Raw genomic sequence first — 19,756 nt, forward strand, 5'->3', positions numbered from 1 at the left:
AAGAAAGCCAGCACACTAAGCACATCTATAACCAAGGATACTCACAGAGTCTACGTCACTCCCCTGCTACCACCATCAGAGCTAGTGCTGGTATCCACTCCTGGGAGACTTGAAGACAGGTCACATCACTGGATCAATTGCAGACATTTCCCAGCGCCAGCCTGGCGTGTGGCAGCCCTACTGGGTGGCTAGACCCAGAAGGGCAATAGCAATCAATTTAGTCTGGCTATGAGGAACTCCTATTCCTAGGGGAAGGGGGAGAGCACCACATCAAGGGAACACCCCACAGGACAAAAGCATTTGTACAGCAAACCTTGAATCCCATGTCTTTCTGCTGGTGGAAAGTTTCCTGCAGCAGAGAAACAACTGCAGTTCTGGATGCACAGGGAAAGTCTGTACCTCTACCCCAATAGGCAGGCAGCCTGCATGCTTGTGAAAGGCTGTGGAGAAGGGGTCCTCGTTCCTCACCTTGTCCACCACCACAGACACAGCTAGAACTTCTCCCATGGGAACTCAGCATGAATGCACCTATGGAGAGCCCTCCTGGAACAATTCGGGGTGACTGCATCCCCACAGGAGAAGCACTTTCTTTTTTTTTTTTTTTTTTTTTGAAGAACGAGAGAAAGAAAGAAAAAGAATAAAAAAAAAAAAAGAAAAAGAATAAAGGAAAGGAAGAAAGAGGAAGAGGAAGAGGGAGAGGGAGAGAGAACAGGGGTGTTGCTTTATTGCCCGGGCTAGAATGCAGTCTAAAACTGGATATGCCTGTAATTGTGTTTAATAATAGAGACATAAAAAAAAAATGAGGGAAGAAAATAATTAACAAGCAGCCAACCAATATTTCATTTAAACCTGTAAATACGTGTGATGCAGTACTGATAAGAGTGTATATTTTGTGTATTTAAAGTGGAGAGTTTTATGAATGTGAGTTAAGTCTACTTGTTCCAGATCTGAGTTCAAGTCCTGGATATCGATGTTAACATTCTGTCTCATTGATCTATCTAATATTGATGTTGAAATCTCCCGCTATTATTGTGTGGGGGTCCAAGTCCCTTTGTAAGTCTTATATATCTGGGTATTTCTGTATTGGGTGCATATATGTTTAGGGTCTTTAGCTCTTCTTGTTACATTGATCCTTTTATCTTTATGTAATATCCTTCTTTGCTACTTTTGATCTTTGTTGCTTTGAAATCTATTTTATCAGCAAAAATTGCAACTCCTGCTTTCTATTTATTTATTTTAGCTCTCCATTTGGGTGGTAAATTTTTCACTATCCCTTTGTTTTGAGTCTTTATGTATCCTTGCATGTGAAATGGATCTGGATGTAGTATACCAATAGGTCTTGGCTTTTTTTGCCTGTCTGTGTCTTTGGATTGGAGGATTTAGTCGATTTAAATTTAGAATAACAATATATGTGTGTTTGATACTGTCATTTAATATTAGCTGGCTGTTTTGCCCATTAGTTGATGCAATTTCTTAATTATGTTGATGTTCTTTATTTTTTGGTATTTTTTAGAAAGGCTGATACTGGTTGTTCCTTTCTATTTGTAGTGGTTCTTTCAGAAGCTCTTGTAAAGCAGGCCTGGTGGTGATGAAATCTCTGAGTGCTTGCTTGTTCACAAAAGATTTTATTTTTCCTTCGTTTATGAAGCTTAGTTTGGCTGGATGTAAAATTCTGGGTTGAAAGTTTTTTTCTTTAAGGATGTTGAATATTGGCCCCCACTCTCTTCTGGCTTGTAGGGTTTCTACTGAGAGATCTGCTGTGAGTCTGATGGGCTTCCCTTTATGGGTAACCTGACCTTTCTCTCTGGCTGCCCTCAGTATTTTCTCTTTCATTTCAACCCTGGTGAATCTGGCGATTATGTGCCTTGAGGTTGGTCTTCTTGAGGAATATTTTTGTGGTGTTCTCTGTATTTCCTGGAGTTGAATATTGTCCTGCCTTGCTAGGTTGGGAAAGTTTTCCTGAATAATATCCTGCAGCGTATTTACCAGCTTGGATTGATTCTCTTCGTCACATTCAGGTACACCTATCAAACGTAGATTGAGTCTTTTCACATAGTCCCATATTTCTTGGAGACTTTGCTCGTTCTTTTTTATCCTTTTTTCTCTAATCTTGTCTTTTTGTTTTATTTCATGAAGTTGGTCTTCGACCTCTGATATCTTTTCTTCTGCTTGATCAATTCGGCTGTTAAAACTTGTGCATAGTTCGCGAAGTTCTCGTATTGTATTTTTCAGCTCCATTAATTCACTTATATTCCTCTCTAAATTGTGTGTTATTGTTAACATTTCTTCAAACCTTTTTTCAAAGTTCTTGGTTTCTTTGCATTGGGTTAGAACAAGTTCTTTTAATTCCCAGAAGTTTTTTATCATCCACTTTTTAAAGCCAGCTTCTGCTAATGGAACACAGTCTTTCTCCATCAGGCCTTGTTCTGTTTCTGATGAGGAACTGTGATCCCCTGTAGAGGGAGACGCATTCTGATTTTGGGTATTCTCAGCCTTTTTAGGCTGGTTTCTTCCCTTCATTATAAATTTATCCATCTGTGGTCTTTATAATTACCGTCTTTATAGTTGGGTTTCTGAATGGACGTCCAACTTGTTGATTCCCGGCGCCAGAATCTGAGCAACCCACTGCTCCGGCCAAAACAGCAGCTTTAAGATTTATGGTGCTTTTCTGACTCTGCACCAAGAACCGCCACACCAAGGCAGCGGCAAAACCGCCTCACCGGCCTCAAGAGTCACACTGGCGACACGTGGGGCTCCTCCGCTGGGAATCTCCTGGTGTGTGAGCAACAAAAATTGATCTGAAAGTGTGGCGTCCTCTCGTTCTCTGCTCTTTCAGTGGGAGCTGCAATCCCGAGCTGCTAGTGATCAGCCATCTTGGATCTCTCTCCCAGGAGAAGCACTTTCTAGGTTCAGGCTTGCACAAAAGGCAGAGTCACAATTCCTTTCTATATGGAACATCAACATCCCTCATTCCTACAGATGAAAAGAAGTGCCTGTCTGAGGTGAATAGCTGAAATATTAAGATAGAAGTAAGGCTGGGAGGTGGATAACTTTCTTGCTGGCCTGACAGGTGAGCTGAGTTAGTTCCCACTCTTCACCCTGATAAAACTCAGTGCATCTAACTGAGAGATCCCCTAGCTACCTTCACCAGGGTTAGGGCCTTAGCCCACCATTGGGTATTGTATCTAAACACCTGCTTTAGCTGTAACTGGTTTATATCTAGGGATACTTCCCCTACTGGCCTGAAGCCTGGATAATCAACAGAGTAAATAGAATACTGGGGAAAAATTAAACAAATAAAAAGTGCATACCATGGGGGAATGAGATAAGCTTCAAGAGATCCTTGCCATTCCAACTCCACAGTATACAATGAAATTGCCCACACACTGAGTACTCACTACAATCAGCATCTGAGAAAGTCAGCATACAAAGGCTCTGTATAACCAAGAAGCTCATAGAGAATCTTCACCCCTAAAAGCAGCAAAATCAAATTAGGCTATAATAAACTATAAACATTAAAGTCACATCTTTAAGAGGGGGAAAAAGAAATTAAAAAATAAATACAGTCAAATAGAAAATAAATTCAAGAACAATTTGAAGAAACAATCTACACAAATGAGAAGGAACCAGAATATACAGGTAGTATGACAAAACAGGGTTCAAAAGATCACACTTGCTCCCCAGCAATGATCCAAACCAAGATGAAATCTTTGAAATACCAGATAAAGAATTTAGAAGGTTGGTTACTAAGCTACTCAAGGAGATAAAAGACAACAGTGAAAAGCAACATAAAGAATTAAAAAACAAAATTCAGGATATGAATAAAAAATTTTCCAGAGAGATAGATTTTTTTCATTCAGGATATGAATGAAAAATTTTCCATAAAGAAAAACCAATCTGTAGAAATGAAAGACACAGAGAAATATAAAATGCAGGGGGAGAAGTTTCAACACTAGACTAGAACAAGTAGAAGAAAGAATTTCAGAGCTCAAAGACAAGGCTTCCAAATTAACCCAATCTAACAAAGATAAAAGGAATTTAAAAAAAATGAAAAAAGTCTCGAACAAATATGGAGATTACATGAAATAGCCTAACCTAAGAATACTTGATATTCCTGAGAAAGAAGAGAAGGTCAAATGTGTGAAAAACTTATTTGAGGGAATAATTGAGGCAAAATTACCTGGCTTTGCTATAGATTTAGATATCTGAATACAGGAAGCTCAAAGAACTCCTGGGAAATTCATTACAAAAAGATCATCACCAAGGCACATAGTTATCAGGCTACCTAAAGTCAACATAAAGGAAAGAATTCTAAGAGCTGTGAGACAACAGCATCAGATAATCTATACAAGAGAACCTATCAGACTAATAGCAGATTTCTCAGCAGAAACCTTGCGAGCTAGCAGGGATTGGGGTCCTGTCTTTCGTCTCATTAAGCAGAATAATTGTCAGATAAGAATTTTGTATCTTGAAAAACTAAGCTTCATAAATGAAAGAAAAATAGTCTTTTTCAGGCAAACAAATGCTGAGGAATTTGCCACTAGCAAACCAGCCCTACAAGAAATGCTAAAACAAGTTCTAAATCTTGAACAAAGAGTTCGATATGCATCAAAATAGCATAAATCTCAAAGGGCCTATAAAACAAAACAATAACATAATAAAAAAGTATCTAGATAAGCACTAATATGGTGAATAAAACAGCACCTCACATCTCAATGTAAACATTGAATATAAATGGCCTAAATCCTCCACTTAAAGATACAGATCAGCAGAATGGATAAAAAAAAAACACCAACCAAATATCTGCTGTCTTCAAGAGACTTGCCTAACACAAAACGATTAATATAAGCTCAAAATAAAAGTGTGGAAATAGTGCTAGGAAAACTGGCAAGTCACATGTAGAAGAATGAAACTGGATCCCCATCTCTCACCTTACACAAAAATCAACTCAAGATAGATCAAAGACATAAATCTAAGACCTGTGTGATGGCTAATACTGAGTGTCAACTTGATTAGATTGATCCTGAGTGTGTCTGTTTTGTGAGGGTGTTGACAAAAGAGATTAAGATTTGTGTCAGTGGGCTGGAAAAGGCAGAACCACCCTTAATCTGGGTGGGTACAATCTAATCAGCTGCCAGTGTGGTTAGAATATAAGCAGGCAGGAAAATGTAAAGAGAAACTGGCCTAGCCTCCCAGCCTACATCCTTCTCCTGTACTCAGTACTTCCTGTCCTCAAACATTGGACTCCAAGTTCTTCAGTTCTGGAACACAGACTGGCTCTTTTTGCTCCTCAGCCTGCAGATGGCCTATTGTGGGACCCTGTGATCATGGGAGTTAATGCTTAATAAACTTTCATATATAAATATTCCATTAGCTCTGTCTCTAGAGAACTCTGACTAACACAACCTAAAACCATAAAAATTATAAAAGATAATATTGGAAAAACTCTTCTGGACATTGGCTTAGGAAAAGCATCCATGACTAAGACCCCAAAAGCAACTGCAACACAAACAAAAATAAATAAATGGTACCCAATTAAAAAGGTTCTGCAGAGCAAAAGAAACAGAAAAAAAAAAAAAAGAAAAAGAAAAAAAGAAATAATCAGCAGAGTAAACAGATAACCCACAGATTGGGAGAAAATATTCACAAACTATGCATCCAATGAAGGACTAGTATCCAGAATTTACAAGGAATTCAAATCAGTAAGAATAAAACAAATGATCCCATCAAAAACTGGACAAAGGACATGAATAGACATTTCTCAAAAAAAAAAATACACAAACAGCCAACAAACATGTGAAAAAATTTTCAACATTACTAGTCATCAAGGAAATGCAAATTAAAACCACAATGAGATACCACCTTACCCACGCAAAAATGATCATAATTAAAAAGTCAAAAAACAATAGATCTTGGCATGGATGTATCGAAAAGGGAATTCTTTTACACTGATGGTGGGATTATAAATTAGTACAAACACTATGGAAAACAGTATGCAGATTCCTAAAATGTTAAAAGTAGAATGACCATTTGATCCAGCAATCCCACTACTGGGTATCTACTCAAAACAAAAGAAATCATTATATGAAAATGACACATGCACATGCATGTTTATAGCAGCACAATTTGCAATGGCAAGGATATGGAACCAACCTAAGTGCACCTTGACATATGAGGAGATAAAGAAAATGTGGGATACGTAAACCATAGAATACTACTCAGTCATAAAAAGTAATGAAATAATGTCTTTTGCAGCAACCTGGACAAAATTGGAGGCCATTATTCTGAGTGAATTAACTTAAGAATGGAAAATGAAATACCATATATTCTCTTTATAAGTGGGAGGTAAGCTATGAGGACCTATAAACATACACAGTGACATAATGAACTGTGGGGTCTTGGGGAGGGGAAGGGGTGGGAGGGGGTGAAGGATAAGAGACAAATTATTGCTACACTGTACACTGCTCAGGTGATGGGTACACTTTAGTGGTGAAATCTCACCATTAAAGAAATCATCCATGTAACCAAAAACCATCTGTCTCTCAAAAACTCATGAAATAAGACCAAAAAAATTAAAGCAAAATAATAATAAAGATGCAAAGTCAAAAGACCCTACCCAGCATACTCTACAGTCACATCCCCTAGGAAGGGAGAAAGAGAAATAAAGAAAACCAATAATATTATAGGGAAAGAAAGAAAAAGAAAAAAATCCTACATGCATGAAAATAATTTCAAAAATTAGAAATGCCAGCATCTGTAGATGAGAAGGATCCAGTGCAAGAATTCTAGCACCATCAAAAATCTGAATATAGTAACACCACCAAGGTATCACAGTAGTGCTCAAGAAATGGTCCCTAACCAAAATGAAAACTCAGAAATGGTAATAAAGAATTCAGGGCATTGACTGCAAGGAAGCCCAATGAGATCCAAAACAAGGTTGAAAATCAACACAAAGAAATATCTGAAAGAAATCCAGAATACGAAGGGAGAGATGAATGCCTTTAAAAGAAATTAATCAGAGCTCTTGGAATGAAAAAACTCACTTAAAAATTTTCAGAATACAATCAAAAGCATTATAAATAAATTGAACCAAGCAGAAGAATTTCAGGGCAGGAAAATTGTTCTTTGGAACTAACCCAGTCAGATAAAAATAAAGTAAAAATAATTTTAAAAACTAAACAAAGTATTCAAGGAATATGGGATTATGTAAAGCAACCAAATGTATAAATTACTGGCATTCCTGAGAGAGAAGGAGAGAAAGTAAATCTTGGAAAACATATTTCAGAGAAAAATTCAAGAAAATTTCCCTACCTATCTAGAAAGGTAGACATCCAGATATAAAAATCCAGAGACCATCTGCCAGATACCATGTAGTCACCAGACTTTCCAAAATCAACAGTAAAGAAAAATGTTAAAGGAGGCTAGAGAAAGAGGCTTGAACACATACAAAGGGAACCCCATCAAGTTAACAGGGGACTTCTCAGCAGAAACCTTATAAGCCAGGAAAGATTGGTGGCCTACTTTCGGTATTTTTTTTTTTTTTTGAGACAGAGTTTCACTCTTGTTACCCAGGTTGGAGTGCAATGGCATGATCTCGGCTCACTGCAACCTCCGCCTCCTAGGCTCAGGCAATTCTCCTGCCTCAGCCTCCTGAGTAGCTGGGATTACAGGCACGCGCCACCATGCCCAGCTAATTTTTTGTAGTTTTAGTAGAGACAGGGTTTTACCATGTTGACCAGGATGGTCTCGATCTCTTGACCTCGTGATCCACCCGCCTCGGCCTCCCAAAGTGCTGGGATTACAGGCGTGGGCCACCGCGCCCGGCCGGAATTTTTTTTTTAAAGAAATTCTGACCAAGAATTTCATATCTTGCAAAACTAAGCTTCATAAGCAAAGGAGAAATAAACTCTTTTCCAGATAAGCAAACACTAAAGGAATTCATTACCACTAGACCAACCTTATAAGAGATCCTTAAGGACCATCCACAGATACCTATATCCACTCTTCTTTACACAGACAGGAGAAAAATACATATAGAAAGACATTACAAACAGACACACAGAACATATGACCCATATTGATCAACAGTCCCAAACTTTCTTAAATTAGTCTGGTAATTTGTTACAGTAGCAACAGAAAACTAATACATATGTATTTGATCTAGTCCATCCTATTGTATTCAAAAACTCTTGGATTCAGGAGGCAGGATTTGTATCCTAGCGGGATACAAATCTAGGTTCTGTGCTTACTATGTAACCTTGGTCAGTAACTTAATCTCACCATGCCTGAGTTTTCTCATCTGTAAAAAGGGATGACAACAGTGCCTAGCAAATTAACAGCGAGGTTTAAATGAGTTAATATAGAAATGCTTCAAATAATGTCTGGTCCATGGTAAGCACATTATAGGGCATTAGTTATTTTTGAAGAAACTCTTTTAAATAAGAACAACAAATCCTCAACAAAATACTAGGAAACCAAATCCAACAGCACATCAAAAATTAATTCACCCTCATCAAGTAGGTTTCATTCCTGGGATGCATGGTTGGTTTAACATATGCAAATCAACAAACGAGATTCACCACATAAACAGAATTGGAAGAAAAAAACATATGACTATCTCAATAGATGCAAGGAAAGTTCTCAACAAATGTATCTTCATGATAAAAACCCGCAACAAACTAGGCACTGAAGGAACATACCTCAAAATAATAAGACCCATCTAAGAAAAATCTACAGCCAACATCATATTGAAAATGCAAAAGCTAGGAGCATTGTCCTTGAGAACTGGAACAATACAAGCATGCACACTCTCACCACTCCTATTCAACACAGTACTTAAAGTTCTTGCCAGAGCAATCGGGCAAGAGAAAGAAATAAACGGCATCTAAATAGGAAAAGAAGTCAAACCTTCTCTTTGTGAACAATATAATCCTATACCTAGAAAACCCTGAAGACTTCATCAAAGTCCCCTGGAATTGACAGATAATTTTAGTAATGTTTCAGGATACAAAGTCAATGTACAACATTCACTAACATTTCTATATACCAATAATGTTCAAGCTGAGAACCAAATCAAGAATGCAATTCCATTTATCATAGCCACACACAATAAATAAAATACCTAGGAATACATTCAGCCAAGGAAAAGGAAGAGCTCTACAAAGAATACTATGAAACACTGCTGAAAGGAATCACAGATGACACAAACAAATGGAAAAACATTCCATGCTCATGGACTGGAAGAATCAATATTGTTGAAATGACCATACTGTCCAAAGCAATTTACAGATTCAATACTATTCCTATCAAACTACCAACATCATTTTTCACAGAATTAGAAAAAAAAATTAAATTAATGTGGAACCAAGAAGAGCCTAAACAGTCGAAATAATCCTAAACAAAAAGAACAAAGCTGAAGGCGTCACATTACCCAATTTCATACTATACTATAAGGCGATAGTAACCAAAACAGCATGGTACTGGTACAAAAAGAGACACATAGACCGCTGGGAAAGAGTAGAGAACACAGAAATAGAGCCACACACCTACCACTATCTGATCTTCAACAAGTTTGGCAAAAACAAGCAACAGAGAAAGGACTCCCTTTTCAATAAATATTGCTGGGATAGCTGACTAGCTATACGCAGAAGAATAAAACTACTCTTACTTTTCACCATGTAAAAAAATTAACTCATGATGGATTACAGATTTAAATGTAAGACCTCAAACTATAAGAATCCTAGAAGAATATCTAGGAAACACAATGTGGACGCTGGGCTTGGGAAATAATTTATAATAAACTCTTCAATAGCAATTGTAACAAAAACAAAAATTTACAAGTGGGGCCTAATTAAACTAAAAAGCTTCTGCACAGCAAAAGAAAAAAATCTGTGTACCATGATGGTACACAGATTACCTGTGGGAGAAAATATTTATGAACTGCATCTGATAAAGGTCTAATATCCAGAATCTATAAGGAGTCTTAATTCAACTCCCCCCCCAAAAAAAACCCCCTCAAAATTGAGCAAAGGATATGAACATACAGTTCTCAAAAGAAGACATATAAGCAGCCAACAAACATATGAAAAACTACTCAGCATTGCTAATCATCAGGGAAATGCAAATCAAAATCATAATGAGATATCATCTCACATCAGTCAGAATGTCTATGGCGGGAGTGTAAATTGGTTAAGCTATATAAGAACAGTGTGACGATTCCTCAAGGATCTAGAACTAGAAATTTCACCAGTAATGCCATTACTGGGTATATACCCAAAGAATTTGACCCAGTAATCCTGTTACTGGGTATATATCCCAAAAATTATAAATCGTTCTATTATAAAGACACATGCACATGTATTCTTATTGCAGCACTGTTCACCATAGCAAAGACTTGGAACCATCCCAAATGTCCATCAATGATAGACTGGATAAAGAAAATGTGGCACATATACACCATGGAATACTATGAAGCCATAAGAAAAGGATGAGTTCATGTCCTTTACAGGGACATGGATGAAGCTGGAAACCATAATTCTCAGCAAACTAACACAAGAACAGAAAACAAACACCGCATGTTTTCATTCATAAGTGGGAGTTGAACAATGAGAACACATAAACACAGGGAGGGGAACATCACACACCAGGGATTGTTGGGGAGTGGGGGCCTACGGGAGGGATCGCATTAAGAGAAATACCTAATGTAGATACTGGATGGGGTGATGGATGCAGCCAACCACCATGGCACGTGTATACCTGTCTAACAAACCTGCACGTTCTCCACGTGTACCCCACAACTTGAAGTATAAAAATAAAAATAAAAAGTCAAAAAACAACAGATGCTGGTGAGGCTTTAGAGAAAAGGGAACACTTACACATTGTTAGGTGGGAATGTAAATTAGTTCAGCCACTGTGGAAAGCAGTTTGGAGATTTTTCGAAGAACTTAAAACAGAACTACCATTGACCCAGTAATACCATTACTGGGTATATAACCCAAAGAAAATAAATCATTCTACCAAAGACACATGCACTTAAATGTTCACTGTAGCACTGTTCACTGTAGCAAAGACATGGAACGAACCTAGGTGCCCATTAATGGGAGATTGGATAAAGAAAAGGTGGTACATATAATCTGTAGAATAATATACAGCCATAAAAAAGAATGAAATCATGTTCTGGCAGCTGGAACCCATTATCCGAAGCAAATTAGCACAGGAACAGAAAACCAAATACTACATGTTATCACTTGTAAGGGGGAGCTAAACATTGGGTACTCATGGATATAAAGATGGGAATAATATACACTGAGAGCTACTAGAGGGGGTTGGAGGGAGGAGGCCAAGGGCTGAAAAACTAACTGTTGAGTACTATGCTCAGTACTTGGGTGATGGGATCATTCACATCCTAAACCTGAGCATTACGCAATATATCCACATAACAAACTTGCACATGTACCCGCAACACTAAAACAAAAATTAAAAACAAAACCAAAAACTGAACACCACCAGATTTCACTCTGAACTTAGAATGTTTCACTTTTTTAGTCTAAAATTTTTTTCATCTATTTCCTTTTTTGACACTAATTATGTTTTAATTTAAAAGTACAATTTAAATAGATGGCTGAAAGAGTCAACTCAGATAAATATAGGGATGTCTAAAAATCTGTAGACACAGCAAAAACAAAAACAAAAGAAAAATGTCTCAGTCCATAAAGAGTTGACAGATGAGAGAGCTCTGGTGAGGAGGACAAAATATGTAGTAGAGAGGTGGCTGGAAGGTAGGACAGTAGGCCAGAGGTGACCTTGCCCAATCAGTGAGGTAAAGGTAGACCTGATAAGAGACTGAATTAAGCTTGTGACTGCTTAAATACATATTAAACAATTTGCTTAACAATCATTGTGACAATTTATGTCTTATTAGGGTACTTTAAATATTTAATAGAATGTGACATATTAACAAATTTATAGAAATATATAGGAGGTTTTAACTAAATTTGTAACTGATGATTAAATGCCCAAGTGATTTGCAAAAATCTTAATATTTCAAATGTATAGAAAGACTGACAACAGTTTACATAAGTGGGCCTTGCAAAGTGGGTATAAGAGAGAAGCAGATCAACTAGGTCCATAAGCAGGGATTTAAATGACTACTTAAGCTTGAGAGTAGTTAGGGAAATTTTAATCTGCCAAATTCATAAAAGCATGATGCATTAATCTAAGAACAAATGAAACCTTTTAATTTTAATGAAATATTCACCAGATGTTTAAATAAACTAAGATTTATACATTGAACTTAAAGCTTTATTAAGAAATATCCAGTTCTAAATTCACATGAGAAACCAAAAATTAAGACCAAAAAAAAACCTATAAATATGCTTTTTCATGCTAAAAACCCTCCCCCTTAGACATAAAAAAATCCTGCTAACTTATTTATAACACATCAATTTTATGACATGTAAATCCTAGAAAGAAACAATCAAATGCCAGAACCTAAGAAATTCTGTGTAATGTCTGAGGAGAACAAGACTGTCCTCAGGTTTCTTGGATTTCTTAATTTTTTCTTTTCAATGAACAAGAATTCATTTGGATTCAATAATGCAAAATAAAATTTCATGCCAAAAAACCCACTTTTTAGAAGCAAAGGAGGTAATCTACATCTGTCTCCTTTTCCCCAACACTAGTACAAGTGTATGTAATTTCCACACAAGTATAAAATTTAATGTCCAAGCTCAGAAACAGTAATGGCCCAAACAGCAAATGTGAAGCAAGTGGGGAATTCATGAGTTCAAAAGTGAAACTCTTTGTAGTGATGACATGGCAGAACTGGCTATAAAACTCTACAATAAGGGTCCAAACTGACAGAGGCCCAAGGCAGAAAGCAACAACTTGAAAATCATCTTTTCTCTACTTTTATACATAGGTTACTTCTTCACATAGGTTGTGCTTTCAATCTAAGGTAAACAAATGTGTACTTTGTGAATGAATCTGAATTTTATAGTAGGAAACTAACCTGGAGTCACACTAATCAAATCATAAATCATGTCACATTCAATAAAACCCCAAATCTCTCTGGTCCTGAAAAGTAAGGAAAAGGAATATTTGTGAAATAATAATCATCCTTCCCTGGCAGATTTTGCTGAATCAACTACCTGTGGGTTCCCTGAAAAATAAAGAGAAACTCTGGACCACATTTATGGAAAAACAAGTTCATGAATTCCACAGGCTTAGTAAGAAATACAGCAGGCTCTAAGTCCTGCCAATCCCCATATACTAAATAACAGATTTAAAAAAAAAAGGTTCCAAATATCTTTGTTTTTCTAAATTTATAGAGAGGTCCTTTAACTTTCCTTTGCACAAGTTCCTCCCCTTCTTTTTAGCAGTTAGGTACTAACGATGAGCAAGCTGGGCACACATGTCTGCCATTAATGGCTTTCTTTTGAGCTGGTTCAGCAGCCACCTCAGCTGTGGATAGGTGAACGTTGTCTTTTGCTTGTAACTTTATTTGAAAGTAGTAATTACATCAAAGAGTAGGTAGTGACCTATGAAAGAATCACTGGAAATAATAGATTAAAATGTAATACTGTTTGTCAGAAACATTACCCTGACCACAGACAGTTTTGTTATGGATGGCACGGATGATGAAGTATGACACCAAATGAAAAAAAATACCCTTGAATGTGAGCTCTTTCTTGCTTAACCTAAAATATCTAAACTATCACCTTTATTTTTTATTTTCACTCTCTATATGACGTATCCACTTACCAAGTATGTGCACACCAATGTGTTTTTGTTTTTGTTTTTGTTTTTTAATTATACTTTAAGTTCTGGGGTACATGTGCAGAATGTGCAGGTTTGTTACATAGGTATACACATGCCATGGTGGTTTGCTGCACTCATCAATCTGTCACCTACATTAGGTATTTCTCCTAAGAGACATTTTTTGAGATGGAGTCTCACTCCGTCATCAGGTTGGAGCACAGTGGTGCGATCTCAGCTCACTGAAACCTCCGCCTCCTGGGTTCAAGCAGTTCTCCTGCCTCAGCCTCCTGGGTAGCTGGGATTACAGGTGCTCGCTATCACACCTGGCTAATTTTTGTATTTTTAGTAGAGACAGGGTTTCATCATGTTGGCCAGGATGGTCTTGACCTCCTGACTTCATAATCCGCCTGCCACAGCCTCCCAAAGTGCTCGGATTACAGGTGTGAGCCACTTCGCGTGGCCCACACCAGTATGTTTTTAATCATCTTGCCGATTTGCTTAGTTAATATGTCAGTGAATTTTAAAAACTCGTTTGTCATAGAAATTTAAGCAATTATTTTTAGCACTTTAGAACTATCTTGGGAATGTTTGCATCAGCTCCTGAGGTTTTCTGGAGAACAAATATTCAGGTAAAAGAGTACTGTACACTGAAAGAAAAATGGTACCAGAATTTAAATGTGTATTTTTAGGTTTTCCCTTTTTCAATAACCTATTTATCTTCTGCTATTTTTTTTTTTTTTTTTTTTTTGTCAGAGGAGACAGAGTCTCGCTCTGTCACCCAGGCTGGAGTGCAGTGGCATGATCTCGGCTCACTGCAACCTCCGTCTTCCGGGTTCAAGCAATTCTCCTGCCTCAGTCTCCCGAGTAGCTGGGACTACAGGTGCACACCACCACACCCAGTTAATTTTTGTATTTTTAGTAGAGACAGGGTTTCACCATGTTGGCCAGGATGGTCTCGATCTCTTCACCTTGTGATCTGTCCGCCTAGGCCTCCCAAAGTGCTGAGATTACAGGCGTGAACCACCGTACCTGGCCTATCTTCTGCTATTTTTAAGTGACAACTCATAATAAATGGTGAACCTATTTTAGAGATAGCCATGTTTTAGGGATATATTCATGTAGGGTAAATATAAATTAATGACTTTAGGAAAAAATAAGTTAATTTTATTATAACACATGAACTTACAGTAGAAAACAACAAAAGAAATGGATTAAGAGTTATTTCAATTACTGAATAAAAATAATTTATCATCATGGGGGAAAAAGTCAAGCAGACACTGCAGTTAAGAGATAGTGGAGCTCCAGAAATAAACAATTAAATGATTAAATAAATGGAGAACAAGTCAAGAGAACAATGTGAAAATGAACCATGTACCATTCACCACCAACACAACTCAAAACAAGAGTGTTTAGTCTACTCCATGGCAAAAATCTCAGAGTAAATAATATATTTTAGGAACTTGGTCATTAAATCTTAGGTTCAAATTCCACCTCCCTTCCTTACTTCTGACTTGTCCACATCCCTGGGAATATCCCTTAACCTCAGTTTGCTCATCTAAATCAGGACTGCTAGATTCTAAGCCCTTGCTCATGGCTGTCACCCTCAGTCCTGTATTCTTCTTCCTCATCACACCTTCCCCTTCATGTTGGCTTGAACCCTGCTCCAGACTCTGTAGTGCTGCAAGCATACCCCTGCACCTTGCGTCCTCCCTCACCTGGCCACTGCCTGTTGCCTTCCTCCTTCTACCAAGGGACTCACAAAAGGGAGTCTGATTCAGGGATCTGAGTGGTCACTGCACAGGTCACCTGCTCATTTTATCTGGCTGGACCCACCACTCTGGTAAAAGTGCTCTGGCAAAACCTACCACCGAACACCTAGTTGGGAAATAAAACAGCTGTTTCATTCTTGTCTTCCCTAAGCTTTCCGAAGCAACTAGCACTGCTGGCCTTTCTCAACTTCTTAACTGCTTTCTTCCTTGACTTGCCAGAAATGAGTCTTTCTTGGTCCTTTTTCTACTTCACTGACTTTGCTTTCCTGGTGACATTCCCTCACTCTGTTGTCCTTAAGGATGTTTTTACCCACAAGGTTCCAGTCTTGGGCCTAGTTTTTAACTTGTAAAGTCCATAAAATTTTCACAGATGATCTAACACTTCACACCTACATCTCTTTAAAATTTTTGTTTGTTTGTTTAAATAGGGTCTTACTCTGTTGCTAAAGCTGGAGTGCAGTGGCGCTGATCACAACAGCCTTGACTTCACAGACTCAAGTGATCCACTAGCTTTGGCCTCCCAAGGTGATGGGATTACAGGTGGGAGCCACTGTGTTTGGCCTTCTTTTAATTTTTGGTGTCGAGACAACTGAAGATTCACATGTAGTTGTAAGCAATAATACATAGACCTCAAATACCCTTCATCTCAGTGGTAATATCTTACATATCTATAGGACAATATCACAGGCAGCAAATTAACATTGAGACAATCCATCTATATTATTCAGTGCTCACCAGTTTTACATGCATGCATCTGTGTGTGTGTGTTTGGTCCTATGCAATTTTATCATATGCATAGACGATGCACCCACATTCTGACTCCCATTCCAAGGCCCAAAACTGGGCTCTTATTCTGGGGAGAGGGGTGCTCAAGTAAGAAATACAGCAGGCTCTAAGTGTGACAATTCCCATATGCTAACAAAAGGACTCTCTGCTATGAGCAGAGCAAATCTAAAACTGTAAGACGTAAATTTCCATCTCTTTTTATGATGCTCTCCTAACCGGGAACAATCTATGAGCTCCTTTCAACACCTGCCCAACCAGCTAAATCTGGCTAAAGTCCTTCTCTATGGAAAGCCCTCATGGTGCTACCTACCAGTCCACAATGAGTCCTTTTGGACTTCACTGTGTGTTTTCCATTAGATGTAAGGCTTCTTGAGGATAGAAAATGAGCCTTTTCTTGCAAGTTCCATGGATCTGAGACATACGTGTCTTCAATAATACAAAAACCATTCGAATTACTAAAATGGGAAAACAAAGAAGAGGAAAAAAAAAATAGAAAAAAAAAAAAAAAGAAGAAACAAGGCACAATTTGCCATCACAGAGGACTCCAGGAACTAGGATTTCAACTTTATCAACTAGATTTAAAAAAAAATAGTACAGGAAGCATGAACAAAAGGCTAAATCCTTCCTTTTCCTCCCCACAAGATTTCATACTTGAAAGAATACTCACCCTCTTCAACAGTCAGCAGGTTACCCAATTCTGCCGACGTGTGACACTGGACTGGCTCAGAGCTCTTCACATTTGCCAGTGGCAGGAAGGGGTCATAATCCGTGGATGACAAGTCAGCCAGGGTCAGCGTGTAGTGACTCTGTTGGGTGTACGTGCTCGAGCCACACACACAGCAGTGCAGAACCTGTGAAAACAGAGGCCATGTGCACCATGGATACTCCCTACCTCATGTCTTCTGACAATCTGTCAGAACTACTGTAGTGCTTAGCAGCTAGGACTCCTGCTTGGTAAGACTTGAAAACATTGCTTATTTCCATTCTTAAATACTTCTTGCTATTAGCAAATTTATTTTGCTTCTTTCATGTCAATGCCAAGAAACATGTTTCAAGGCAAAAAAAAAAGTAAAAGTTAAAAAGTTCTTGTCCACATTCTGTGTGATAGCACACACCTAAGTCCTCCTCCTGTCCACCAAAGGCAACACAGGTAGAAGGAACTAATCAGGAGACGAAGGGTAGGGGTGGGATGGGCCAACCACGGTGGAGGGTGGAATGAGCACAACAAGCAGAGGCCATTAGTCCATGTTATGACCAGTCATGAGTTTAAATCAGTATTAGTCATGACTCCATGAATTATAAGGGTTAACTTAATACAATTTTTAAATTATTCTTACTTTCACAAGATTAGTTTCCTGAGAGCTCACTGGTTTTTTACAAATTGCAGTTGATTAAAGATCTATCTACTCGTTTGAGCTTTTGTACTTATATAAGACATGCAAACACAAATCATCTTGAATATGCCAAATGCATAAATGAGGTAATAATTGTAATTGATTTCCCTTTTTAATCATAAATTCAAGATAATAAACTCAAAACACTGATTTTTATAAGAATCAAGGTAATACTTGAGAAAATAAGAAAACACCATTGGGTTAAATATATTTCTGTAAAGTAAATTCACTTTTAGATGACCAGCTTTGGTTTGCTGACATGGCAAGAGGCCTTGTGGTCAGGTACCCTTTGTACACAGCTACAAAATACCAAGAATTATACTTGTCAGGGCAACCACTTGAATATGTCCTCTTCCTAGAAAAAAAAAAAAATGCAGTATAGGAAAATCCTTATGGCAGCTCTCTTATTAATGTAAAAATTGTGCTGCAATCATTGAGATAATTTCTAGTAGCCAAAATGCAATAAATGTAGGAAATGCACATGAAAGTCACATGTTACGTGTAAACTAGCACAACTACTTGGGAAAATTATTTGGTGTTCACTACTAAGGCAGAATACATGTACTCTAGCAACTTCACTCCTAGGTATACACCCAACAGAAATGCATATGTATTTGCACAAAAAACCTTCAATATTCACATTTTATTGGTCTAAAACTCTAAACTACCCAAATGTCTATGAACAGTAAAATGGATATATTATAGTTTATTCTGTGTAATACTATATACCACTAAGAGTTAAAAATCTACAACCATTCACAACAGTTTGAATAAATCACTCAAAAATAATGTTGAGCAAAATATGTCAGACACAAGAGGACATACTCTATGATTCAATTTGCATAAAGTTCAAAACAGGCAAAACTACTTTGCTCTGTTACACAGGATAGTGGCTATCCCTGGACATGTGAATCAGGCCAGTGACTAGGAGGAGGCACAGATAAGGCTTCTAGGGTGCCAGGAATGTTCTGTTTCCTGATCTGGGCTCTGATTTTACAGGCATGCTCACTTGGTAAAAATTCATCAAGCTTTCACTTACAGACTAATGCAGCTTTCTGCAAGCATATTATACTTCAATTAAAAGTTGACTTTTAAAATACAAGAAAATCCCAGTTATTTAGTAAATTTATTAATTATGGTTACTATGAGGTAACTTTTATATTGGTAAAGCAATTTTAAGAGACATCTTTAAGAAAAGAACAAACTCAGAAAAGAGATTTACATAAGTGATTGTGGCTAATGTAGTTGGCCCAAACCAAGCTCTGTACTGGTTTATGAGCCACAAAAATAACAGAAGTATCTACAGGTGTTGATCGACTTATGACCCATGCAACTTACGACCATTCGACTTTACGACCACAATCGCTAGCTACGACTGCTCCGTGTCTGGCAGCGCAAACGTTGCCCAGCTGGTCGTACGACAGTGCGGACCAGCTTCCGGCAGCACTACCATCTCCACGTGCATATAGCCTACTCAACTTACGACCAAATCGTGTTACGACCGGTCTGTCAGAACCAATCGTGGTTGTAAGTCGAGCACTAGCTGTAATTAATCCTACTATAGTTATTAAAATCTTTGACCACTGAAGAAACCAGTTAAGAATACACAAATACTTTTTAGTAGAATTTCAAACACAATTAGGTGTTTTTATTTTTTATTTTTAAAAACTGACTATTTTTAAAAATAAGGCAGTAAAAGTAATCAGTCTGTGACTTGGACTCTTTTTTATTATTAAAGGTTTGTTACTAAAAGAATAAACCACAGAATTTTCCCTTCATGATAGTAATTATTCAGTGGACATGCAAATGCTAAACAAACAAACAGCCAAGGTTTGAGAGGACTGTTAAGACAAATTACAGAGGATATTACAAGCAACCCAGAGCAAATGCCACACCTAGTCATCAGTGTGTACCTGTGCGGGGGTAAGGGCTGGAGGGCTAAATAAGAATATTTTAAATGCTACAAAAATGATGAAGCTAATTACTGTGATGTGACATTGACATAGTTCCTTAATTTATTTCTTAAGATTTTTTTGAGGCAAAATGATT

General features: G+C 37.6%; 1 protein-coding gene across 12 annotated transcripts in view; it reads right to left on the minus strand.

Moving 5' to 3' along the window:
• Window positions 1-19,756, minus strand: part of RALGAPA2 (Ral GTPase activating protein catalytic subunit alpha 2) — a 333,808-nt gene that overhangs the window by 128,716 nt on the left and 185,336 nt on the right. For all 12 annotated transcript variants that reach the window (XM_032248229.1, XM_032248227.1, XM_032248225.1 and 9 more), the window contains one exon: window positions 16,981-17,164. In XM_032248229.1, coding sequence (XP_032104120.1) covers window positions 16,981-17,164 — 184 coding nt within the window. The remainder of the gene's footprint in view (window positions 1-16,980; window positions 17,165-19,756) is intronic.

Source organism: Sapajus apella, unplaced genomic scaffold, assembly GCF_009761245.1.
Source record: "Sapajus apella isolate SASKATOON/1434 unplaced genomic scaffold, GSC_monkey_1.0 scaffold65, whole genome shotgun sequence".
NCBI lineage: Eukaryota > Metazoa > Chordata > Mammalia > Primates > Cebidae > Sapajus > Sapajus apella.